The 26,463-nt window shown below is 49.0% G+C and overlaps 1 protein-coding gene and 1 long non-coding RNA gene across 5 annotated transcripts in view; one reads left to right on the top strand and one right to left on the bottom strand.

Moving 5' to 3' along the window:
* Positions 1–15,211, top strand: part of SLC5A9 (solute carrier family 5 member 9) — a 28,345-nt gene extending 13,134 nt beyond the window's left edge. The window contains exons 7-14 of one of the 3 annotated variants that reach the window (XM_027059251.2): positions 137–342; positions 523–658; positions 1,136–1,243; positions 3,386–3,536; positions 5,301–5,469; positions 6,833–7,048; positions 10,279–10,438; positions 13,996–15,211. In XM_027059251.2, the coding sequence (XP_026915052.2) occupies positions 137–342; positions 523–658; positions 1,136–1,243; positions 3,386–3,536; positions 5,301–5,469; positions 6,833–7,048; positions 10,279–10,438; positions 13,996–14,204 (1,355 nt within the window). In that variant the 3' untranslated portion in view covers positions 14,205–15,211. Of the gene's footprint in view, positions 1–136; positions 343–522; positions 659–1,135; positions 1,244–3,385; positions 3,537–5,300; positions 5,470–6,832; positions 8,985–10,278; positions 10,439–13,995 lie in introns of those variants that run through there. The other 2 variants (XM_053213917.1, XM_053213921.1) reach the window with 2 other exon arrangements.
* Positions 6,065–13,097, bottom strand: LOC128313743 (uncharacterized). Of its 2 annotated transcripts, none has more exons than XR_008294790.1 (3): positions 11,855–13,097; positions 11,190–11,287; positions 6,065–10,769 (listed from the first exon to the last, which is right to left on the bottom strand). It is a non-coding gene; the product is annotated as an uncharacterized LOC128313743 (long non-coding RNA). The 2 variants fall into 2 exon arrangements; XR_008294789.1 differs by having other exon boundaries at positions 9,336–10,769; positions 11,969–13,097.
* Positions 15,212–26,463: the final 11,252 nt, after the last annotated feature.

Raw genomic sequence — 26,463 nt, forward strand, 5'->3', positions numbered from 1 at the left:
TCCCTCCCTCATTCCCAAGTTGCATACCAGTTCCAAGCCCCGGGGCTCCACATGGGACTGGGAGGTGGGGTGGGGGCATGTGACAGGCCCACTGGGGTCTCGGAGCTGTGTTGCTCACTGTGGTCTCTCTCCACAGGCTTTCAGGAGGTGGGCTGGTACCCAGGCCTGGAGCAACGGTACAGACAGGCCATCCCTAATGCCACAGTCCCCAATACCACCTGCCATCTCCCCCGATCTGATGCCTTCCACATGCTCCGGGACCCTGTGAACGGGGACATTCCTTGGCCAGGCCTCATTTTTGGGCTCACGGTGCTGGCCACCTGGTGCTGGTGCACGGACCAGGTGATGCCCCAGACAAGCTTGGCCCAGACCATCACACACTGGGGTGGCTCCCTGTGGGAAAACCACGCGTCTAGGTGCACAGAGTGTTGGGACTCATTCTGGGACTACCTCAGGGCTCGCCTATGGCTGAGCTGAGCCCCACCTGACCTAAGTGGCACGCCTCCACTGCTCCCTTTTCAGGTCATTGTGCAGAGGTCTCTGTCTGCCAAGAATCTGTCCCACGCTAAGGGAGGCTCGGTGCTGGGGGGCTACCTGAAGATCCTGCCCATGTTCTTCATCGTCATGCCTGGCATGATCAGCCGGGCCCTGTACCCAGGTAAGAGCTGGGCAATGTTGCAGTGGGGGGAGGGGTCACATGCCAGTTCTATTAAGAACACATCGGAAGTGCGTTAGGCTTTGTGGGCCACACATACAATAAGTATTTCAGTAGAAGAAATTTGTATCTGAATATCATTTTAAAATCCTACTTTCCCTTCATAAGGGAAAGAACAATGAAGGCATTCTTGGTGCCTTCCGAGGATGTTTGCCCTTTATCAAGATGTAAGGCCTACAACGCAAAGGCATCTACCAGGCTTTGCAGGGTAGTATATGGTCAAGGAATTTACCAGCGACAGCTAAATCATAGTACCCAGACATCTACCTGCCCCTTGACCCTCTGGCCTCTACAACAGATGCTGATTCCTGCCAGCGTCACCAGTAAACACTCCCTGTAGGGTTGGAAAGCAAATATTGGGCCAAACCAAGAAGGCACACACAGGTTGACTCGCCCCTAATGGCCATCACTCTTCTATAGATGAGGTGGGATGTGTAGACCCTGACATCTGCCAAAGCATCTGTGGGGCCCGTGTGGGGTGTTCCAACATCGCCTACCCCAAGCTGGTCGTAGCCCTCATGCCTGTTGGTGAGTCCTGTCTCCCCCACACCACCCTTCACTCCATGCCCCAGCCTCCTCCAATCCCCAGTGCCCAGGAGGGATTGCACTAAATGTGGACACGGATGCAAAGAGGGAATAAAAAAACTTTCACCTCCACACTTCCTTCCCCAATACACACACACACACACACACACACAGACACTTTTCACAAACATCTGTAAGGCACCCATTCTGGCTCTAATCCTGGAGAGGCAGGGATAAAAGGCAGGCCCCTACTCTGAGGCTTCATGCCATCTCCAGGACACCCGGGCTCACAGAGGGCACAACACTATGTCACCAGGGTGGGGACACAGCGACACCGAGGAAGCCCTAAGGAGGCACCTGGCTCCACCTGGGAATGTCAGAGAAGGTTTTCTGGAGGAGAGGAAACGGAGCTGAATCCTGAGGAACATCTTAGGCAGACAAGCCAGACAGGTGTGGGAAATGTCATTCGGGGGAGGAGGGGCTGTGTGTGCAAAGGCCCTGGGCTGAGAGAGAGCATGAAGTCTGAACTGAAGTCTGAACCGAAGTAGAGTCACCTGTGTGACGCACATGTGGGAGGAATGGATAGCCTTGGAGAGGAGGCCGTGGCTATGCCTCACCGTGGAGCAGAGCCTTTACGCTGGGTTTTAGGCCAGAGCACGTGAGGGGGACCATCTGCACGGAGGGTTCAGCTTAAGGGGAGGCAGAGAGACAGTTAACAAGGGGTTTGCCGTGGCCCAGGTGAGGGGTGATAGTGGTTTGGACCAGGCCAGTGGTTTCAGAGATGGACAGAAAGGGTTTTAAAAGATATTTGTGAGGTAGAGGCGGCAGGATTTGATGACTGATCATGTTTGAGGGATGAGAAAGAGGGATCCAGGGAGGCCTCCAGGTCCGGGGTTTACGATGACATTGAGAGTGGAGACGTAGGAAAAGAGCCAGGTTTATAGGGGGAAGTCCTTGAGTTGGGCTACCCCTTCCCTTCAGTAGAACAAGAAATGAATTGGGGCACCCGGGCGGCTCAGTCGGTTAAGTGTCCCACTCTTGGTTTTGGCTTAGGTCATGATCCCCTGGTTGTGAGATCAAAACCCGCATTGGGCTCTTTGCTGAGCATGGAGCCTGTTTGGGATTCTCTCTGTCTCTCTTCTTCTGCACCTCCGGCTCATAAAAAAGAAAAAGAAAAAGAAAAAGAAAAAGAAAAAAGGGAATGAATGAAAGAAATAGTGGAGCTGGTGGGACGGGGCCTCCACAGAGGGGCTGATTGAGGGACGTAGGGTGGGAGGGGAGCAGAAGAGGGGGGTCTAGGATAACTGAGCGTCTGGTATGGAGATTGGATATTATTAACCAAAGAAAGAAACAACAGGCCCTGGAAGAAGGTGCTGGAAGGTGCTGGCCTAGGTTTGTTTGGAACATTTTGAGTCTTTCAGGGAGACCTCCAGGAGGTGGTTAAGTATTTGGACTGAGAGGAAAGAGGGCTGAGGCAGGGCTGAGGGACAGTCATCTCCCCAGGGAAACATGAGTAGTCATGTTTCCAGAATCTTGGTAATTTGAGTCGTAGAGACCTCAGATAGCAACGGGATCCACCTTCTCCTGCCACATGGGGCAGAACAGGCCCAGAAAGGAAGGAACTAGTTCAAAGATCACACACCTGGTTACTTGCAGAACCAAGAAACAAATCCAGGGCTTCCCAGGGCCACCCGTCCCAGGCGAGGGCCTTAACCTGGCACCTCAGTGTCGGTGAAAAAGAACAAAAACTGAAAACACTCAATTAACCGTCACCCTCCTCCCCATCAGGGGCCCACTAACCAAGTGTCTCCAGGCTCTGACGCCCAGACTGAGACGTCAAAGCTGCAGAGAACCAGAAGGACCACTTAGCCGCACGGCTCTTAGGGATGCAGATAAGGGAGCTGGCACTGGGCAGGGTGGATGGGATGGCTCGCCCAAGGCCATAGAGCAGGGCAGAGGGCAGAGCGGGGCGAAGGCAGAGCTTATCCAGAAGCCGGCCTCTGGTTTTCCTGGACTCCTTATCTGCATGGAGGGGGACCTCATGCAGGGCCAGCACCACCCCCAGACTCCCGGCTCCGCCTGACGCTGCAGCCTCCATGGCTCCCGGCGGAGCTGGCCTTCACGGGAGACCTCGCCTCTCCCCAGGTCTGCGGGGCCTGATGATCGCCGTGATCCTGGCCGCCCTCATGAGCTCACTCACCTCCATCTTCAACAGCAGCAGCACCTTGTTTGCCATCGACGTGTGGCAGCGCTTCCGGAAGAAGGCCACAGAGCAGGAGCTGATGGTGGTGGGCAGGTGCGCTGCGCCCCCTTCCGGAGTTCCCCCCTCCCTGCAGGCACCCCCCCCCCCACCCCCGGCCCCCTCCGTGCCCTGGGCTGCCCTGGGGAGATTCTGCGGGTGGGGAGTCCCAGCACCTGGTTCTAGTGTCAGATCCCTACATGACCTCAGGTTAGTCCCCCGCCGGCTCTGGACGCTCCTCCTCCAGAGTAAGGAGGAAAAAAAAATCTCTTCCCTGTGTGTTCAACTTTCTCTTGCAAGTGAGCGACAGAGTGAGAGAAGCTGACAAGGCATTTAAGAAGGGAAAGGTGAGCTGTGTGAGTGGACGGAAGTTAGCAAGTAGCTCGCTCCCAGGAGCTTCAGGATCGGCTCTGGGCCATATTCCAGGATAACAGAAAGCCTGTTAATTTTCTCCATCGGACCCCCCCTCCCCCCGCCCCGTCCATCCCCCTTGCATCACACCTGGCGCTGGGCACCCAGGGACATCGTGCCCTGCCCTGCCCTGAGGGCTGCTCGCGGTCTCATGATGCGGTGTGGGGCCTGCCTCCATGGAGATGACCCTAAGAAGGCTGTCTCCAAAGGATGCAGAGCCTTACACACCAAGCTGAAGTTTGAACTTTCTCTTGTTGGTTTTGATTTTATGCTTTTCAAAGTATCACTTGGTGGCTTATTTTCTTTTCCTCCCTAGGCTTGATATTTACACAGGGTTACTGTGTTTACACAGGTTACAGGGTTTACACAGGGGCACTGTCTGAAATCTTTGCTTCCTAATTTAAGGCTCTGTGACTCAGGTTTCTGGACTACCATGTTTATTCTTCCCTTTTGGTAGGCGGTACTTGAGTTTCGATAACTTGCTCTCTTCCATCTCCTGCCTTTGCACACACTGCTCCTTCCACCAGGATGCCTTCAGTCCACTGCTGCCTAATGGAGCCCTAGCACCCGCTCACTCTGCCCCCAGCCCTGTGCACAGCACCTGAGCATCTAAGGATCGCCCTGTAGACTGTGGTAGCTGCCGCTCTAGTGGGGCCTGAGAGAGAAAATGTGCGAGGGAAGGGAGAAGAGAGGACAGGTGTGCAGAGACATTTCCAAAGAAGCGTCCTTTGAGCTCCCTCACAGCCCAGTTTCACTGCCATTTATTTCATCCATCAGTGGGGTTTGGGCGCCATCTCCTGGCCACATGCATTATTGCACCCAGCCCATCCAAGAAACGTTTTTCACTGTTTTCACAAAAAATCCGAAGGAAGTGCATTAGGGAACTTGAGCCTGAGCCAGGATCATTTGAAGGGGAGTCAGGAGACGAAGGTGGAGTACCTGTTATGAGCTAAATGCCAGTGTAAGGGTGCAGGGGTTAGATCTGGAGGAGCCCAAAGAAAGGAAAAGTCCCTGAAGTTAAAGCCATCCTGGAGAAGAGGGTTCTCTTGCACAGGGTTTGAATGCAGAAGAGAAGGAAAGGCATCCCGAGCCAAGACCAGAGGCCATTTACTGAGGTGGGTGGTGCTGTGAAAGGTGTGGATTCCTTCCTGAAGAACAGGTGGGCTTTATGACTTTAAAGACATCCAACTCAAAACTCCTGGGTTTCTTGGATTCTGGAATTCTGATATTCTGGGATTTGAACAGTCTGCATTTCCAGAACCTTGGCATTTCTGGTCTCATAGCATTCTCTAATTTTGTTCCCATGCATCCCCTCCCTTCCCCTTTCCTGGTTCCTTTGCATCACCTTCCCCCCACCCCATGCCCAGCCACCCTGAGCATGCCTCACGGTGCCCTGTGTCCTCCCTGCAGACTGTTTGTGGTGTTCCTGGTTGTCATCAGCATCCTCTGGATCCCCATCATCCAAAGCTCCAACAGCGGGCAGCTCTTCGACTACATCCAGTCTGTCACCAGCTACCTGGCCCCGCCTATCACTGCCCTCTTCCTGCTGGCCATCTTCTGCAAGAGGGTCACAGAGCCTGTGAGTACAGCAGGACACCTGTCTCTCCCAGTACACCAGAGGGGCCGGAGACCTGATCTATCCTTAATCCAGGGTCTCTTTGTGACATATTAGACATACCCACTGCCCCATTCAGGCTTCCATCTCCCCACGCATCGGGTCTTGATTCATTCATTCCCTCAACAAACATTCATCGATCCTATTATGGGGGCTCCCAGATGCAATGATTTACAAGGATGGGAATCATCCCTGCCAGATGGGAGAAAAGGTGATTCAATAAGAAATAATAACGAAATATAATAACTGCTGTGAGAGTAGAGATCAGGGGCACCTAACTTATGGGATGCCTGGGAGGGGGTCAGAAGTGACATCTGAGCCTAGGCCGAAGGATTGATGGGGAAGAGAAGAGTGCTCCAGACACGTAGCATGGCGTGTGTGAAAGCCCAAGTCAGACTGGAGGACCTCTGGAGTCTGTTTCCTCTCTGACACCGTAAGGTTCTGTATGTAGGCAATATAACAGCAATGAAGCAAAGTGCGGACATGGGGAGGACCCTGCAGGCACGCCGTTCATGAAGCTGCTGAAAGCTGACAGCCTGGAGGAGCTAGAAGTCCCAGATAGAAAAGAGGGGCCCAACTCCGCTGGGGCTAAGGGATGTTATGGACAACCTCTGCAGGAGCCACATGACAGCTCAAAGTCATTGCAAAGGAGACCTCAGAAACCCCTCTCCCGGGGGAGTACCCACCAATCTGTCTACTGTTTCCAGAGGTCGAATCTCCCTGCTGATAACCATGGTGCACAGCAGGGCTTGGTTGAATTCTGAGTGTTTTGCTCATCCCAGAATTCTTGAAATCAGGATCAGCATCTCATTTTTTAAAATACATATGGGAAACAGGTATAGGTTAGGTCAACTGGTGTTATAAACAAGACAGGGGAGGTGCTGGGGCTTTTCTTTTTAAAAAGCAAAACAGGAAGAGCTCTATTCTGATTTTTTAATTTATTATAACAGAAAATCAGGATGGGGGATCCTGGTTTTCCTTGCTTATTACAAAAGCATATTCCATTCTAGTTGAATACTAAGCATCTATACAGAGTATCAATTTCTCTTATCATTGCACACACAAAAACTCCAAGCCAATAGGTTGAGTCACTGCTTTGATCGTTCTGGAATGGAGCCAGGATCCAAATCCTAGTGTGTCTGACTCTGGAGCCTGTGCCCTTCCCAGTGCACCACTCTGCCCGTCTTTGAGTTCAGACAAAGCCTCAGCATTAATGGGGAGCTCACTAAGGCGGACCTGCAAACACCCTAACAACCCAGTGGCTTTTAGCTTCCTAGGGCCTTGCAGCTGGACCTCACCCCTGCCCGTGTCTGCCCTCTCTCCACAGGGAGCCTTCTGGGGCCTCATGTTTGGCCTGGCAGTGGGGCTTCTGCGCATGATCCTGGAGTTCTCATACCCAGCCCCAGCCTGCGGGGAGGTGGACCGGAGGCCGGCCGTGCTGAAGGACTTCCACTACCTCTACTTTGCACTCCTGCTCTGTGGGCTCACTGCCATCGTCATCGTCACTGTCAGTCTCTGTACCACCCCCATCCCTGAGGAGAAGGCAAGTGGAGTGCTTGTTCTGGGGCCCCACGAAATGTTCTCCCTACCCCCAGTGTCTGAAATTCTACCCCCAAGTTTTACTCCATTGGGTTGTCTCCTCTGCAGCCACACAGAGTCCTTGGGAGGAGGAGCTCATTGGGTTAGTAATTCCCATGTGAAAAGTAATTCATTCAATGGGAAATTTACTCAATGAGCACCTACTGTGTGCCGGGCTCTGTGCTAGGGTTACCAAGATGAATGGGGCCTGCCAGCAAGTGTCGGGGACAGGCACCAGCACACGCAGTTACTCTACCACAAGAGAGTGAAGAAGGACCAAGCTCACAGGGAGGGGCCGAGGACAGGAGGCGCTGTCACCCCTGGGGGTTGCATCGGGTTCCCTGACAAGGTCACTTTGAGCTGGCCCTAGAAGAAAGAGCAGGGATTCATTGGCCAGTTGAGACACAGGTAAATGAGGGGAGTCCACCAGAGCGAGTCCTCACCACTCCTGTGCTCACAGATTTGCCAGTCTTCAGACTTTGAAGGTGTCCTTTGAAACCTTTCTTCATTAGAGCAAAAGAGTATTGGCTCCGGCTGCCATGACACGAAACCACAATCTGGGGGGGTGAAACAACAGAAATGTATGTCCTCACAGTTCTGGAGGTGAGAAGTCTGAGGTCAAGGTGTCTGTAGGGCTGTTTGCTCTGAGGTCCCTTGTCCTTGGCTTGCGGATGCCTGCCTTCTCCTCTCTGTCCTCACCCTCTCTTTCCTTGTGCCCGTCTGTGCCCTCGTCTCCCCTTCTTTTGTTTTTAAAGTTTATTTATCATTTTGAGAAAGAGAGAGAGAGCACAAGCAGGGGTGGGGCAGAGAGAGAGAGGAAGAGACAGAGAATCCCAAGCAGACTCCCCACCATCAGCACAGAGTCCTATGTGGGGCTCGAACTCACAAACTGCAAGATCATGACCTGAGCTGAAACCAAGAGTGGGACAGTTAACTGAGCCACCCAGACACGCCCCCTAGTCTCCCCTTCTTATAGGGACACCAGTCATGTTGGATTAGGGCCACTCTATTGTCTTCATTTAACCTTAATTACCTCTTTAAAGGCCTTCTCTCCATGTATAGTCACATTCTGAAGTCCTGTGGGTTAGGACTTTAACATATAAATTTGAAGGAGGGACACAATTCAGCCCAAAAATAACAGAGCCCATGCCAGAAGTTAGTCCCTGAAACATTGGGTGGAACTTATGAATAACACCTCTGGCCTGTATGGTGCTTTAGAGTTTGCAAAACGACTTTATACCCTTGGTACCATTAATTCCTACCGAGGAGCCAAGAGAGACCAATTTCTCTGGTGGCTCACTCCAGAAATGGTCTCTCTTCACTGCCTGAATCTTCAACTTCTTCTCCATTGTCTGCTCTCTCAGCCCCACACTGAGATGTCTCACACTTGAAAATCCCCTCCCTTCCCTAATTACGGCTGCCTCCCCTGCCCCCCGCCCTGCTCCTCACCAGGACACCGTGCAGAGGGGTCTCCCCCCCAGCCTTACTTTCCACTTCTTGTATACGTCTCATCCAGTCTGGTGTCCCACCTTCCCACTGCAGCTGCTCTCGCCAAGACCCCAATAACCTTCTTGTTGCAGAAAGTACTGGTCACGTCCTCATCTTCATCCTCAGTGAGCTCTGGGAACCAGACACCGCTGACCACCCCCTGCCTCCTGAAGGGCTCTCTTCCGTTCACTTCCGTGACATATTCCTCTCCAGTATTGTCTTTCCACCCTCTGCTCTTCTGCCTTCTCTGTGGTCTTAAATGTCAGGGTTCCTTAGGAACCCAAATATGGCCTATAACCCTTCTCCCCACACTGTCTCTGAGTTATCTTATCTGTGTCCGTGGATTCAACCACCCTCTACATGAAGACAAAACTCAATTCTCTGTCGCTAGCCAAAGATTCAAACCCCAAATCCAACTGCCTCCCATGCCATGAAGTGACACCGCCCACATACTGCTCAATGACACATGGTATAAGTCTGAAGTAACATTTATGAAGATGTACTTACAAGGGAAGACGCAGCCCAGGCTCTCACGACCATGCAGAGGCGTAGCTGGACGCCGGCAGGAAGGGCCCCAGAAGACGGCCTCTCACCCTGCACCGCTGTACATATTTGTAGGAATCTGGGGCGGGGCAGGGGATACCTGGGTCAATATGGAACCAAGAGCTGCCTGGCTACGAAAAAAGGCTGTTTGGAAAGGAGGCCGTCCAGAGCTCGGTCACGGTTGGGTCCAACTGATATCAGCCAGAAGACTTGCTGTGCGTTCTGCCGAGCCTCCAGAAAGGGAGGAGAGGTCAAGCCACCAGGGCTGTCCACGGGACACAGGTGTGGTGCTCCTCACCTGGACACCTCCACCCTGCGGAGGCGGGCTCTGCTGGCAGTCTTTAGGCAGAGTCCTCCAGCTCGCCCACCACCCATCTGATGGCCCACGACAGGAACCTGAGAGCCATGTCTGCGGATTCCTTGCCCGGCTCAATCAATCAGTCACAAAGGCTTGTGGGTCTTCCTCCTCAACATCCCAAAGACTGCCCCCTCCATCTATCCCAGAGGCTCTGTACGTCTTGCTCTGCTTTTCCAGCAGCCTCCAGGCAGGATCCCTTTGATTCACTCTGAGAGATCTTTTTTTTTTATGTTTATTTATTTTTGAGAGACAGAGCACGAGTGGGGGAGGGGCAGAGAGACAGGCAGACACAGAATCCCCAGCATGCACCAGGCTCTGAACTGTCAGCACAGAGCCAAATGCGGGGCTCGAACTCACGAACTGTGAGATCATGACCTGAGATGAAGTCAGATGTTTGACCAACTGAGCCCCCCGGGCACCCCTCCAAGAGATCTTTCTAAATTCCACAACTTAGAGTCTCTTCCCTTTGTCTGAAGTCTGCAGTGACTCTCCATTGCCTACGAGTTTCTATTTACGAGTATCAACTCCACAGCCTGATCTTGGAAGCCTTTTGCCGTGTGGCACCTGCCTCCCTGTCCGGCTTCTTTCCTCCCAGTTTCCAAGCATGGAGCCTGGAACAGGTGCTCAGGGGTGCAGATTTTCAAAGACAGAGCATTCGGCTGGAGCAAGGCCTCCTGACTCGGCCCTGTGCCTGTTCCTCGAGCTCCTCACTGCTTTGCCGGCCTCCTTGAAGGGGGTTGTCTTTTCCCACAGTAAGACTTCCCCTCAAAAGTAACCGACTCAAGCGGTATTTTCTTTCCCTCCAGCTCGCTCGCCTGACGTGGTGGACACGGAGCCATTCCCACTCTGAGTTGGAGAAGGAGGCCCCGGAGGGCACACCAGGGACTTCAGAGATGCCATCTGGGGCATGCCCTCCAGGAGGCGGAGAGACAGAGAACTCCAGCCAGGACCAAGACCAGCACAGAGGTAGGCTGGGGGGTCTGCTGGGGGGCACACACCGCAGAGCAGCAATGGGGACAGATGCCATGTCATGGATCCCCAAAGACCCACATGTGGGAGTCATAGGGGATGGGGTCTCTGAAGGATGCCAAAAAAGTCACCTTCCCTTCCCACATGGCTATTAAACTATTTGAGAAGACAAACAAGAAGGCAGATGAGAGCCAAAATATTGCCATTTATTGTTACTGATAAAGGACAGGTGGAAAGATTCATTTTATATCCATGGGGAGGTGTGCTTCCTTCTACTGAAGGCCAGCATGAGGCAGAGGAGCCCGTCAGCCACCTGCCCCTGTGAGCACTGCAATGCCGAGAGGGAGGAGGGAGAGACAGAGCCAAGCATGCCCTCTTCGCACTTCCCAAACCTACCAACAGGGACGTCCCTTCACCTCCCCTGCGGAGGATGAGCCTCAGGTCAGAAAATCAAAGGGTGTTACACTGAGTTCCCTCCAGATGGAAGGAAACACCAGGCACATCAAAGTAACAGTGCCCCACCCATATTATTCATTTATTCCCCATAGAGCTTAGCAATTCTGCCTCTAGTCGCACAGAAGCATGGCTGTCCCTCCCGGGACTAGGGCAGCCGTGTGTCTATATAGTTCTCCCCATCTTCATCAGGTCCCTCCAGACCAACCACCATTCCTATAGGCATCCTCCTTGAGCTGCTATGGGCCATATCAATTTTGCCCCCTGGAGGCTCTCAAAGGTGTTAGAACAGTACCTGAGTTAGGTTTACTCCAAGGCCGCACGGTATCTAAAGTGGAAAGTTGGCATAAGACATAATGTAGCTGTTTTAGACATAATGCAGCTATAGCTTTTCTACAGTGTGATTAAATAACGCTGTTAAAACATTCTGATATAATGACATTGGAGAGACTTCCTAAATTATAAAATTCCTAAGGAAAAATTACAGTCATAAAAATTAGTTTGCAAGCAAAAGCCCCAAATCAAATTCTATTGCCCTCAGAAATTAATAATTTAATGAAATGTAAATTCTAAATTTACTTCCCGCCTCAGTTAGAGGGAACCCCAGCACCTGGGTGGAGTTGGGGTGCCTTCGGCAGCGGCCTTCTCCCTTTGGGTTTGGGGTTCCTCCCAAGCCTCTGGTGTCCAAACTTTCAATAACTCACTTAGGCTGAGAGCCTAGGTTAGATCATCAAAGTGCCAGCTGCTGGACCTGAACAGCTGGTGGCACCGTGCTGCTCAGGCCCCTCGCCTTCCCCAGGCTCGGGGGTGGGGGGGCCTGTGCTCCCCCAAGACCTGAGAAAGTGCCCACCTTTCTCGAGGCCCTTCACCTTTGCTTAAGGCCCTGCCTAGAGAAACAGCCACATGCCTGGATCTAATGACATCATAAGTTCCAGGACCCCACCAAGAGCTAAGACTCACATCCTCTTGCCCAAGCTGTGGCGATTAAAAGCCAGTGGTCCACGATAAAAGCTATCTGTAACGGAGAATGTAATCCTTTACAAACTTGCAAGGTCAAAACCCACAAGGGCTTACTTCAGAAAGTGCCACTGAAGCTCAAAGTCCGATCAGGTGCCCCATTAGTTCCAGTGTGTTTTGCTCTGCAAAATGTAACCCCGGCCTCTTTCTCAGGCTTTGTGGTCCACGCACCAGGTGGGGTCTCAAAACTGTTTCTCCCCCAGTCATGGCAAGAAGCAAGTCTTGGCCCCTGTAAAATGCATGGCACAGAGGAGGCACAGGCTCTTTTAGGTGAGGCAGGTAGCGAGAGAACAAAGAGGAAGAAGCTGGGAAGGAAGGGCATAGCCTGTGCCCTCCCGGCTGACCCCCAGCACTGCAGACTCATGTGGTGGTCGCACCTCCCCCCGGCTGGCCCCCATGCCACAGGGCAGAGCCCAGCCCTGGAGAAGCAGAGAGATGTCTGCTCCCTATTGGGGGCTGGCTCCCCAGAAAGGCTAAGGAGGAGCTTCCCGCTCCTTCCCATTAAAGGCGAACTCTGGGGGCACCTAGGTGGCTCAGTCAGTTAAGCGGCCGACTTCGGCTCAGGTCACGATCTCGAGGTCCGTGGGTTCGAGCCCCGCATCAGGCTCTGTGCTGACAGCTCAGAGCCTGGAGCCTGTTTCAGATTCTGTGTCTCCCTCTCTCTCTCTGACCCTCCCCTGTTCATGCTCTGTCTCTCTCTGTCTCAACAATCAGTAAACGTTAAAAAAAATTTTTTAAATAAAATAAAATAAAATAAAGGCGAACTCTGGATTCCCCCTCACAAAAGGCCCACAGGCATGAAGGCTCATCTGTGCTGTCCTCAGGTTAAACAGCAAAATGGCAGTGTGATTTTGTGTCCTAGAAAAAGAACGATGAAAAACTTGTTAAGGACAGCAGAGTGGATCTGAAGGAAGTGTATACAGCCAGCTTGTGGACACACTTAGATGTGCTGAGCACCTTGTAACAGGCGCTCTGGGCCTCAGAATCGGCACGTGACTTCCTGTGTGTCATCTGCCCCTAAGGGGGGCCCTGAGAATCAGAAGAGAGTACTTGGAGGGGCTTGTAAAATGATAAAAGCTAGTAGAATTGAAATGCCACATGCCTGGCACTGCTTAGTGCAGCTTGTCGCTGGATGACCTTAAGCAAGTCCCTTCCTTTCTCTGAGCCTTTCTCCTCCTCCTCCTCCTCCTCCTCCTCCTCCTCCTCCTCCTCCTCCGTACAAGGAGGGAGCCAGACCAGATGGCATCCGGAGTGTTCGTATCTCTGACACTCTGTAGTCACATTGAACTTACCAAGTACCAAGTGCCAAAGTCATTAAGACAGTAATGTGGGTTCTGTTCAACCTCAGTGAAAAGGTTTTCATATTAATTTTATTTTAATATGCTATCCGCTAATGCAAAAAGGAAACCCCTTAAAAATACTTTATTACTTCTTTTCGAACGTAGTTTTTAATGAACTCTGCTACCCTTTAACCTCAAAGCAACCCGGCCCTGGTGCTGGGGTCTGCATGGGCACAGTCTCACGTGCGGTGAGAACATTACAGTTTCCAGAGCCTCTCCCTGCTGCTCCAGCACGAGTCACTTTTTAAAACGCTACCAAATGTCCATTGTCATTCGATGCTCAAAACAACCCGGAGAAGAAGCGCGCGGTGTGGCAGGCCTATCCGAAAGGAAAAGAGCCTGCCGCTGGGAGACGCGGAGGGGGGTTGCACGGGACCTCAGGCAGACCAGCTGGAGCGGCCCTGGCGCGGGAAGATCTCTCCGGCCCTCCTGGGACAGATCCTGCCCCGCCTGTCCTCGTGCTCTGAATGTGGATAGACCCCGTTATCCTCACCCCGTACCCCACCCTGCGGCACTGGGAGGCTCTGCTGGACGGCGGGACTGTAGCCAGACGGGCTGTAGCCAGAGCTCTCTCCCAGTCCCAGCCGGGCGCCTGGCCTGTTGGCTCTCAGGAGGGGCCCAGCGCCACCCGCCCCTCTTTCTTCCGTGTCTCACCAGCTCTCCCTCCCCCACCCCCTTGTCATTTCCCTCCACCTGGCCTGCCCCCCCCTCCCCCCTCCCCCCCCCCCCGCTCCTGGTCCTCAGTCCGGCGCAGGCGCTGGGGCCGGCTGCTGTGGGACTGGTTCTGCGGGGTGGCCGGGCCCCCAGAGCGGGCGCTGAGCCCCGCGGAGACGGCCGCGCGCCAGCGGGAGCTGACCAGCATCGCCGAGGAACCGCTCTGGACACGCGTCTGCAACGTCAATGCCGTCCTGCTGCTGGCCGTCAACGTCTTCCTCTGGGGCTATTTCGCGTGACTTCGCAGACCCGCAGACCTCCAGCGGACGCAGAGGAAACGGGGCCCAAGCCTGCGGCCTCAGAGACAGGCTTCCCTCTCATCTTGCCATGGAAACCGGCGACCACCGAGAAGGAGACACCAGACCCCCCCCCCCCCCACACCCACACCCACCAAGTGGAGAAACGGAGGCCAGAGAGGGCTCTGGGTTTGCTCAGGGCCACACAGCAGGACTCGAACGAGCTCTTTTTCCATTACACTGCGATACATCCCTACCTCAAAAACACAGTTTCCACCCTCTTGGTGCGTCTATTCAGGAGTTTTTACTATGCATGTGTTTTAAGTTGTAAAAGAGTGGAGGATATAAGAAAAAGGGTAGCAAGAACATTACAAAAGTCCAAGTGTATCTTTGCTCACCCATATCTCTTCCTTTCTCCCTGTCTCCTTCCCCTCCCTCTCCAGTTCCCCACCCCCAGTCATCTGTTTCTAGCAAGTGCTACCCCAGAGGGCCTTTACTTCCCCTGACAGCCCCAAGGGAGTGAGGGACTGGGGTGGAGTGTAAGCGTGGCCACAGACCGAGTTTTGGGCAGGGAGCTCTGGGGCAAAGGACTCTCCTTGGCACCACTCAAATTCTGCCCCTTCCCACTGTCGCATCCAAACACGTGCAGAGTCTCCACGGCCTTGAGGAATTTGGATTCCAGCTGGAGAGACAGGACTTGTTGAAAAGAATAAGCCCTGAAGAGGGCTAGCATGGGTGGCCTGGGAGCCACGGCGCCTGGGCCCCTGCCCCTCTCCTTCTGCCTGCCAGGCACCCACCTACCCTGGAAAACACCATGACCGGAAACTGGGTCACGATCCCACTCCTGCTTCCACGTCCTCTGGACCTGCCTCTGTGGCGGCACTGATGACGGTTCTGTGATGTTTATCTCCCCTAGGAGATTGAGTACTCCAAGGGGCGAGGACCAAGGGCCATGTCCCGAGTGACTTTGTACCCAGAAAGTAACAGCATTCAATAAATGGTAGGCTTTGTGTGGTGGCTGGCTGGGCTGTGACTGGGGGAGCAGGCTGGAGGGGGAGCCTCCTTCAGCTGGAGTGAACACACTGCGTCTCAGGTGTCTGGAAAGAGACCACAGTAACCCTAACCCTAACCCTGTCCCATTGCCAAGGACGCAGTGAGAAGGTCCCTTCCTTTCTCTCTCTGCGTCTAGGCTGTCCCTACTCTCGTCAGACCCTCTCCAGTGCTGTCTGTGATCATCACTCCATGCTAACCACTCACTATAATTGACCACAATTAAAATTCTAGTCCTTTGAGGCTTAAACGGCTGATTTTATGCACACCTCCTATTGCTGCCAAATTTGCTCCAAATTTCAGTGTCCTCTGACCCTTTGACTTTACCCGTGTCACCTCACCTGCCCATGCTTTTCTCATTGTTCCCCACTGACTTTACAGGGAACTCAGCTTTCCCCCTTGATTTTCCCCAAAACCATTCCCATGAAGGATTTGTGTGCAACTGAGTATACTGAAGGCTTGGGGAAGGGAAGAATCCTAAACCACAGAAGCACAATTGGAAATTCAATATTGAACATGCCTCTTTTCCAGAGCTCCTCAGCAGCCTGCTATGAGGGTTTCCCACAGATCTCCCAGGCTCTAACCTGCTGTCTGCACTGCGGTGCTCACTCCCTCCTCACTGCACACTCTCCCCATCCTGCAGGCCTTCTCCTCAGTGTCCCCTCTCTTTGTTTTGTCGAGCCTGTCTGGATCCACACCTCTGTCCTCCAGCCCAGGGGTGCATGAGCATGCTGTCAAACATAGTAGGGCTGCAGGAAGGGTGGCCACTCTCCTTCTCTACCCTCTTTAGTAGAGGTTAGTTCCTATTTGTCTTCACATCAGCATAAAAGTCATGCACATCCTAAGGGAAACCGTATTGTCTCAGTGGTGACCTTACCACGGCCACCTGCCTTCTGGAGCAGATAAGTCCCCAGAACCCAGCATACAGTCTCATGGTCCCCTTTGACCTTCGAAGACAGTGTCAGAGTGACATCTGTATAACAATTTCATTAATATTCATCTCATCCCTAGATTGTAAGCTCTCCCACCGAATCACCGTCAAATACAGAGGTACTGGCACATGGTGGATGCTAAAAAGAATGTGTTGTACGAATAAGTGAAAAAAATAAATTAATGAATGAGTGAAAGAGTATCCATAGCAGAGGAAACCAAATATTCAAAACACAGAAGTGGGGGGAAAGCATGACACAATCAGGAAACAAAAAAGCAGCTTAAAATGTCTGGATTGGGGGCGCCTGGGTGACTCAGTTGAGTGTCTTACTCTTGATTTCGTCTCTGGTCGTGACCCCAGGGTTGTGGAATCCACCCCTGTGTCGGGCTCCATGTTGAGTGTGGAGCCAGCTTAAAATTCTCTCCCTCTGCCCCTCTCTACTGCTTGCACGCGGTCTCTAAAATAATAAAAAAAAATTAAATAAAATATAAAATAAAATGTCCAGATTGGCAAGGCTATCGCTAGGCCACCTGCCTTCTTGGGCAAGTGAGCAAAAGTGCCCCTCCACCTTGGTGTTATGTGACCCCTCACAGGGCACCCAGGCTGCATTCTCACTGCTACAGCCCCTTTGTCCAGATGCTCCACCTGCACACCCAGGAGTGTCAGCCCTGCCGCGCTGGCTGGTGTTGAGGGAGATGAGCGGGGGCCAGCTCATGCTAAACCTGGAACTTCATTATTTCTTTCCCAGATCACTGCGCCAGCCTCTGTGTTCAAGCTCTCCTCTTCCAGTTCACCCTGCACACTATAGCAAGAAGGGTCTTTGTAAAATGTGAATCTCGTGTTGCCTGCCCCTGTAAGATTCTCTACCGTGCTTCCCAGCCTAGCAGGAGGCCCTACAAAAACTGCTAGAAATACCCCCAGGGTTCAGTCCTTGGGCCCCGTTCTCTACCGCAGCCAAAGATAGGCTGTTCTGTACAGCGGCTAAGAGCAGGGACTTGGAAGCCTGACTTTCTGGAAACTTCTAGCTCTGCCCCTTGCTAACTACATGATCCTGGGAAATTTGCTTAACATCTCCGTCTCCTTTCTACAAACTGGAGATGCTAATTGCAGCCACTGCATAGAGTTGCTGAGGGGATTGAGTGAGGTAATTAACATAAAGCATTTTAAACAGTGCCTGGCACATAAAGTCATAATTAAACTCCATAAACGTTAGCTACTATTACTAGTAATAGTAGCACCGTGGTGGGCGCACAGGAGACACGGACACTACGTGTCCTGTTATTTCAGAGCTGGCACAGCGTGCGGTCAGAGCAAAGAGGGGAGCAATGAATTTTTCTTGAGGAGTCAGGCAAGGACCTAACAGTCAAGTTCATATTGGAGCTGGACTTTGGAGGATGAGTAGGAGTTTTCTAGGATGAGTCACACAAGGTGGAGGGACAGCATGTGCAAAGGTGGTGAGGTGCATATGTGCATAGTAAGTTCCCATAACATAGGGATAGTATTTACTCATTGGCCTATTTAATCTTCCCTTGTAAATCACGTTTTGTTTCAGCCTCTCACCTCTAAGGCGGAGCTCTGGTGTTTACTGACCAGAGACAGGAGAGAAATCTGCATCCGACCACCGAAGCAGAGGCTGCCAGTCCCACCTATGTCTCCCAGGCCTGCACCAGTGCTGCCTGCTGGGTGACTTCCTAAACAAAGCCCTGCAACTCTCTGCCGAGGGCTCTCTCTGGCTGCAGAAAAATGCTTAGCCACCTGCACAGAGCGGGCTGGAAGTGCGGGGGAGTTAAGAGCCTAAGAGCAAGGCTCAACCAACGACAGACAAGCGTTGGTCAAACAAGTCGGAGGCTTGTTGTGAACCATCTCCAGAGGTTCTCAGGGACTGGAGCCCTGGTGGCCTCCAGGCCCACAGCGTTAACCTGTCCATGAACACGTCCTAAATAGCCGCCTCCCCTTTCCTGATTCATTTCCTCCTGTTCCTGCCGGTGTTTCCTGGGATCGCCCGACCGATAAACTACTTGCACCTGCACTCATGTGCTGCTTCTGGGAAATCAAACTAAGGGAATTGCTTAAGACTCCAAAGTCCTTGTGCCCGAGCTTAATTGTGCTACTACTTGCTTTGTGAACCACCCTCCCTGCCCCTACCACTCGTCAGTTTCTTCAACATTAGTAAACGGGAGGAGGGGGTGTTGCAAAAATTCATAGTAGTTGAGATGAAATCTAGGAGCCTTCTAACACTGTGTGCCTATCGCAGCTCTGTCTCTGTGGGGCAGGCAGCGCGCGGTGCTGGTGGTGGGTGTACAGGGAGAGCAAGCCACATGCCTGCACACTGGAGCGGACACAGCACAAGGAGAAACACACTGAAAAGTCGTTTCTAGAGAATTGAAATGGATTTGCCACAAGCAATAACGACATTTAGAAGTTGCTTTGGACTGTGAAGGGGTAGTGTGTAAAAACAAATAGTGCTCTTAAAAATACCACGAAGGAACGTTTTTAAAACTGAATCGTAATTGAGCTTGGACCACAAAAGCACTCAATTTAATATGTGAGACTCGTAACTGTGTCTCTGGGCGTGAGAGTTCACATCAGTTAGAAGCCGCTGGAAGCTGCTGGCAGCCCAGGCAAAACAGTGTCAGTTTTCCATTAACCTAGAACTAGTGTCTCTCCCGACTTCCAGCCCTAAGTAAGATTGCTGTAATTTCTTCTTTTCTCCAGGGTGAGAAGTTGGGAGAACTTTAAAGGTTATATATAAATATAAATCCTACAGACTTAAATTGAGCTAGTAACAGTTTACTTTCATATTTCAAAATAAAATCTCAGCTTTAGCTTGGACTCACAAAGTAGAAATGTCAGATTTTTTTGCTGTGGTCTTACATAAAATCTACAACTTTCACTTCAAGAGGAAAGAAACCCCCCACCATTTTACCTTATCCCCTGAATAGAATACAAAAGCCTTATCCATCTCTCAGAGTGGTTTTTATGTAAATTTTAGAATGGTGTCCCTTCAGAAAGGGAAGGAGTCTCAGGGGTCAGCAACCTCCTGTGACCTCGGTCCTGGTCATACTTTCTCTGACCTGCCTCCCTGACAGGTAAGTCTCATCAGACTCTGCTTGTTTGCCTCCAGTGACGGGGAGCCGCCTACCTCTGAGCTGGCAGCCATCATTGGACCACAGTTCTTTCTCTTGCTGCCTAAACTTCGCATCCCTGCATTTCCAACCATTTACAGAAACTGACCCAACAATGTGGAATGAATCATTTACTCCAAGTGAATAATTTACTCCAAAATTACATCCCCGCTACTTGTGATTTATTCTTAAAAGAATAATTCACAAAACTGGGAACTCCCTGTAGAAGACAAATTAATCTGGGAAGAGAAGTACGTGAAGACTAACGAATCTGGCCAATTTCGACCACTCACAATTATTTTGTAAAGACGATTCCATATCAGTCATCTAATTTGGTTCTCGGGACCACTCTAGAATGTGGAATTATTTACAAATGAAGAGACAAACTCAGAGGAGAAGTGATGTGTCCAAGCCCCATCACTCAGTAGCAGAGTTAGTCCCTGAGCCCAGAGATGGGGATCTGCCTTCAGGGGCCACCCCCCAAGCTGCTTCCAGATGCAGAGTTCTTTGTGGGTGGTGTGAGCTTCCAGGTACATGGGAGAGAAGTGCAAAGAATTGACAGTTTAAGCAGAGATCAATCTTATAAAAAAGGCAGGCAAGTACACTATTGCAGTATGTTGCATTGAAGACTGAAAGTAGAAGTGGGAGCAAAATACTTCGGGAAAATAAAGAAGCAACAGATTCCCTGGTAGAGTTGGGGAGGTACGTTCACAGACATGACAATTTATTTTGGATTTTGAAGGGGGAGTAGAGACTTATGTGCAGAAAAATGGAGTGTATTATATTCCAAGGAGCAGTAACGGCACAAAGCAAGACAAGTAGGTAACAGGGCACGGCGCGCTCGGGGATGTGAGGTGCGTGATGTGGCTGAAGCATCGGATGTGAAGATGTGTAAAGCACAACAGCTTGGAGGAACGGGTAGAGGAAATTCTAAGGCCATGGAATGCCACTATAGATTGAGCGCCATGATGTAACCAAAAACGGGATAGGGCCAGGGAGGGTGAGGAAGGGCAATGGATATATCCAAGGAGCATCTTATTGTTTATCTAGAAAGGTTGTTATGGCAACAGAAAGAGAATAAATGAGAGGGTCAGAGGCTGCTAAGGGGTGGCAGTTTGTGGGGCTGTTGCAGTGTCACTGAAAAGAAGTAAGAGTCCCCAGCTGATGAATGGATAAACATGTATAGGCACACAGTGGAATGACATTTAACATAAAAAGGTATGAAATTTTGATATGTGCTGCAACACGGATGGACCTTGAAAACATGCTTCATGGAATAAGCCAGACACACAGGATAAGTGTGGTAGGATTCTGCTTATATGAGGTGCCTAGAATAGACAAATTTGCAGAGACACAAAGTAAGTAGAGTATTAGTTCCCAGGAAGTAAGGAGAGGGGGGAAGGAAAGGGTATTGTTTAATGGATATGGAGTTTATGTTGGGAATGATGAAAAAGTTTTGGGTATAAATAGTGGTGATGGGTACACAGCATTGTGAATGATTTAATGGCACTGAACTGTATGGTTACAAATGGTCAAAATAATAGTTATATATATTTACACAATAACAAATAAGGATCGGTGGATGGATGGATGGATATATGCTGAAGCAAATACAGTAAAATTATGAGTTCAGATTTGAGTATGTTGATATTGATGTCCTGTGAGATATCACATTGGAATTGCCCAAGAGTTTTTTGTATCTGTGGGTCTGGAGCTTGGTGAAGAGATCAGGGCTGTAAAACATCCTTATACGTCTTGCTTGAGAAAAATACAACCTACCTCACAGAACTAGTATTAGATCTCTATTTTTGTGTTATGGGGTGGGGGAGGGTGCTTGATGCCCAGTGGCTAAGTAATTTTTGGATAGTGAATTACTTGAGACTTTATTTTGTGGGGGAAACTGGGAAAGGGACAGGGTGGAGCCCCTCTCTGTCCAGTGAGGCTTCTGGAACTGGTTTGGATCACGTATGTTACAATAGAATTTGGAGGTGGGTGGGAGAGGTGAAGACAGGAAGGACGCGCCCCAACTGCTGGCAGTTCTGTAGGGGGGCAGCCTTCAACTGTCAGCCCTACAAGTGATTTGTCAGAGGTCCTACCCTTCAGGGGCAGCCCACATCCAGTGACTAATCTGTATAAAAGCATAGTCATTTCAGCCTAATGTGAGACAACTCTGGTGGGTCATTTTAGCTCGAGAGCCCCTCGGGCTTGGCCAAGGCTGCTATCAGACCCATATCACATCTCAACTTCTCCCTACACCCAACCCTGTGTCCTTCCTTCCACTAGTGTGGATCCAGGGCACTCCCTTATAAACATCCTGCCCTCCAAATGCCAGGTTCAGAGTCTGATTTCAACCAGTGACAGGGGTCTGCATGACTAACCAAGCTCCTTTGACTTTACCTAGTCATGGTCCTTGCTATAAATCACCAACTCTGCTGACTCCATCTCTAAAGACAGACCCTAACCTCCGCCTTCACTATGTGTACTGTTGAGTAGCTAATGGCTGCTTTCTGTTTCACAAGTTAGAGTGTTAACAGGCTTCAGTTAACCCAGTTGGACAAGTAACAGAAAGACTATCATGTGTTCGGCAAATTATTCCATCCTAGCTTGCCCCAATCACCCCCATAGCAAAAGCCATTAAACCTTCTGTGTTTTATTCTCTTTCTCCTGCAACCCTGAAGTGTTTGCTGACATTTGAAGTCTGGTAATAATTGTCCCCTGGCCACATTTCTGAATCTTCAGGCAAATTCATGGCTGCCCCATTTTCTGAGGCAGATGTTCTAACCTACCAATCCATTCTAAACAGCCTTGCTTCTGGATATAAAGGGAAAAGATGAAATAAACATCTTTAAACTACAGGGTCAAAAAAATTACACTAGAAAAAGTTCCCAAAGGAAACACTGGATGGTCACAAAAGACAAGTTTTAGTAATAAAAATAAATATGAGACTTCTATACATTGGTACGAAGCAAAGGAACCAAGACTAGGGACAAAAGATTGATCATTCAAAGCCTTTTAGAGGGATTTAATTTTTTGTTTTGCTTCGGTTTGTTTCTTTGTATACTTCCTTCACAGTAAGTATTGAAGCCCAGTAATTTAAGCAAAGTGCATCTTGCATTGTACTCAAAGAAATCTCACACCATATAGATTACTTAACAAGGATAGAGGTGCATAAAACCTTATGAATAGAAAGGACTTCTAATAGATTCATCCCTTAAAATTGTAGCTGCCTGATTAACAATAGCTAATGTTTACTGAGCACTGTGTGCCAGCCACTGTGCTAAGTGTGTAGATGTATTATCTTGTTGAATCCTCCCAATCCACCTGAGACAGGTAGAGACCTCGGTGTGCAATGTGAATGACGCCTCCTACAGTTGTGCAACATGGCAGCCCTGGGGATAGGCGTTACTTTCTTTTTTTCAGAGAAAACGGAGGCAGTGAATGATTCAGCGTCTGGCCACCAACTCACACCATTGGTTCATGAAACTGACAGGGCTCAACCAAGCTGACTTGACTAAGCCAGGGCTCTTACTACACTGTACTTCTTCCTCTGCGATAAGACGCAGGAGTTCACTGTGGCAGGATAGGTATTGTAGTCTCCATTACCATGACTTCCTCCTTGTCCTAGCAGCTCTCTTTGCCTGCGCTACCTTTCTGCACATCTCTGCCCACTCAAATCCCATGCATTCTTTAAGGCCAAGCTCAAATGTCTAAACTTTTCCCTGGACCCTTCCTTCCTTAGCAGAGTTAACCAGATTCTCCCTTTGTCTCCACAGTACTCTGGACCTAGATACTTTGTTTTTCCAAGATAGAATAGCTATACCATTCAAGATGTTTAATAAATGCACCTCTAGTATTCCTAAAATCGAGTTGGGGGCATGTCTCTTGCTCCTTGAGACAGGAAAGAAGCATTTCCTCCTGCCTCTTTACCTGCCCACCAGCCCCCATCTCCTTTTCTTTTCTTTTTTTCCTCCACTTCCTTCAGCCTCTAGAGTTCAGGACTGGATTTGTTTATCCTTATCATATTTTCCATGTTGAAGTGTAACCCACGAAGTTGTCTCTTTCTCTTTAGGACTCAAGGTTCCTCAAAAGCAGGGATGGAGTTTCATTCCTCTCTACATCCCCTTTCCTTGGCACCTAGAACAGGGCCCAGTACACAAGTGCTCAATAAAAATCAAAGGAAAGCCTGTGCCCTACTGACATTGTGTGCGGGATGCATATTTCTATATGTATTAGTTCAGGGACAGCAAAACACTTACCAAATATATAAATCCATAAGACATTATTCATAATGTTAAGTTCAGGGGCACCTGGGTGGCTCAGTGGGTTGAGCGTCTGACTCTTGATTTTGGCTCAGGTCATGATCCCAGGGTCATGGGATCAAGCCTTGTGTCAAGCTCTGTGCTGAGTGTTGACCCTGCCTGAGATTCTCTCTGTCTCTCCCTCTGCCCCTCTTCCCTGCTCATACACGCGCACTCTCTCTCTCTAAAAAAAAAGAAAAAAAAGGAATGTTAAGTTTAAAAGTTACTAATAAAAATTTAGTCCATTTCAAAATGGCTGCACAGAATATTCAAAACCCTATATTTTAGCTCTTTCATGTGCTGTGATTGAAGAAAGATTTCCATTTTAGACAGAAACCACCATGAGCTTAAACAAAACATACCATGTGTGTCCTGGGATAATGATAGGTCTTGCATTACGGGTTGTGCATTATTATGGTTAAAGATATGTATTCTAACCAGTCCTGGGTGGAGGTGTATGATATACTAAATTATCATATACTCATGCAGTCTAAATGCACGCGCACTTCTCTCCATGTGAAAATTTATGTGACACTAGGACATTAGGCCAAAGTAATTGTACCCTTCAATGTTTACCTGAATTTGGAGAGACAGACTAACATTTACACTGACAGTTAAACTCTTTGGACACATCAAGTTCATCCATCTAGGTGGAACTAGATGTGAACAAAATCTCTTAATAGTCAAAGCCAGTGACATAACATCAATACTTAAAAGGTCGCTGATGGGACATTTTCATTCTTGTTTTATACAATCATTTCAAATTGGTAACCTGGTCCCCAAGCCTACTCTGCAACACAAATGGGAAATTTGAAGCGGGAAGAAAAAGTCTGAAAATAATGAGATGTGCCAGTTGCCAGCAAGAGAGGGAGAAGCACCTCAGTAACACAAAAACTAAAACTAAAACAAAACAAAGAGCCATATTTGTGTGGAGGCAGTCACTGTGGGCTCAAAGGCTCTCCTCCACCTCAACAGCCCTACCTTTGTACTGGTGGATACGATAACTAGTGTTCAGTTTGGGGGGCCGGAATCATCAAGAATGCATTCAAATATATTCAGTGTCCTCTATTTCAAAGAAGTTAGGAGATATGTGATAAATTTAGGTGTTCCAGTCAATAATTAAAAGAACAAACATTTTAACGGAAGTATAACAGAACTATTTGAAAAATTCAAATATTCAGAACTCATTAGGGCTTGAGTAGTGTAGGTTTGACTACTTGGGGACTTCATATTATGGAGAATGTACAGCCTATCCTGACATAATTTTCTTTAAAAGCAAACTTTCTAATACCATCAGATATCACTGCCTTTTCTAACTCAGATTCAGCTTAAACATCACTACTTTTTAAATCAGTTCATCTCTGATATACCTAACTTAAAGTACGACACTACTTACCTCAAAAATCATTTCCATGGTGTGGACAATCCTGCAGAAAGACTTTTAGATGAAAGCATGATGGTGTGTTGCTGAAAATAAAAGGGATAGTCTTTTGTATTTTGTATTTGTATGCTTCCTTCCCCCAATCCACCCAATCTTCACATTTGGTTTAATAATCAGTCCTACAGAACTGCAATCTATATAATGTGTGCCTTTGCCAAGTGGCACCAATTGAATCTTAATTGTAACTATTCACATTTGGCAAGACTTCAGATCTCACTGGACATGTATCTTATAAACACTAGGAACTTAAGAAAGGCTACATCCTTTATAATCATGTACAACCTACCAAGCCAGAGATTCATTCAGTATTTCCAGTTTGCTATTTTACCTTCTGACAAGTTTTATAAAAGCGAAGGGAATAAAACTAACTTGCATTACATACAAGATGTTGCCTACACAAATGCCAGAAAGGAAGCAAAATGAACAGTCCGGAACATATGGCAGTGAGCTGACAGCATAAAGAAACTAGTTCTGCGTGAGCAACAAGGAACATCTTGAAATGTACAAGACATATGTGTTTTAGGAAGAAGTCTGAAGTGTTTCATAATAAAAACAGGACAAAGTGAACCATGAGTGCTGAATAAAGTTTTAATTAAAAATGGATTTTTAGCCTTCAATGTGAATATACAATATGCTTCACAGATGGATTTTCTATTTAAGCCTTACCCAAACCAAAAAGTAAGTGAGACAAATAAAGCTTCTGAAAATGGCACAGAGGCTAAAATGTATGTAAATAATAGAGTGTTCTGGTACAAACAAACAAGGAAGGAAGAGCAACCCTTCTGTCATCTATTTTCTGCTTGCATATTGTGTAAGTAGATCATATAACCTACCTCCAGTGCAAACACGTTTCTCCTCAGTTTAAATATATAATGGACACATACAATTGGGAAACAACCTCATTGTCGAACCATAAAGGAATGGTTAAATTACTTCACCATACATCAATGCAACGTTAGAAAACCGTTAAAAATACATTTTGGCACCATTTTAGAGAAACCAAATGTGTATGTGTTAACATTGAAATAGTAAGATACATTATTTGTAAAAAACTAACAACTTTGTAGAAATGCATAGAATATCACAATGAAGCATGCAAAAACATTACCAAGTTATCTCAGGTTTTTACTTTTATATGAGCAAATACTTCTATAATTTTCCAATTTTTATGTGATATTGCTTTTTTAAATCAGAAAATAATGCTTGAGAAGTCCAGTTAAAGCTGAAATATCTACTTAGAAAATTGATATAAAATAGCAATGACTCTAAGTTTATCAGGAAATGTTTTTCTACTATTAATCTTTGATGTCGGAGCAATGGTGGCCCTTATCTGGATAGTTCCATTCTTGTCCGAGGCAAGAAGGAATTATCCCTAAAGTTCACTGGCTACACGCAATGAATGAAACGCAAGCATTTA

The sequence above is a fragment of the Acinonyx jubatus genome, chromosome C1 (assembly GCF_027475565.1).
Source record: "Acinonyx jubatus isolate Ajub_Pintada_27869175 chromosome C1, VMU_Ajub_asm_v1.0, whole genome shotgun sequence".
Lineage (NCBI taxonomy): Eukaryota > Metazoa > Chordata > Mammalia > Carnivora > Felidae > Acinonyx > Acinonyx jubatus.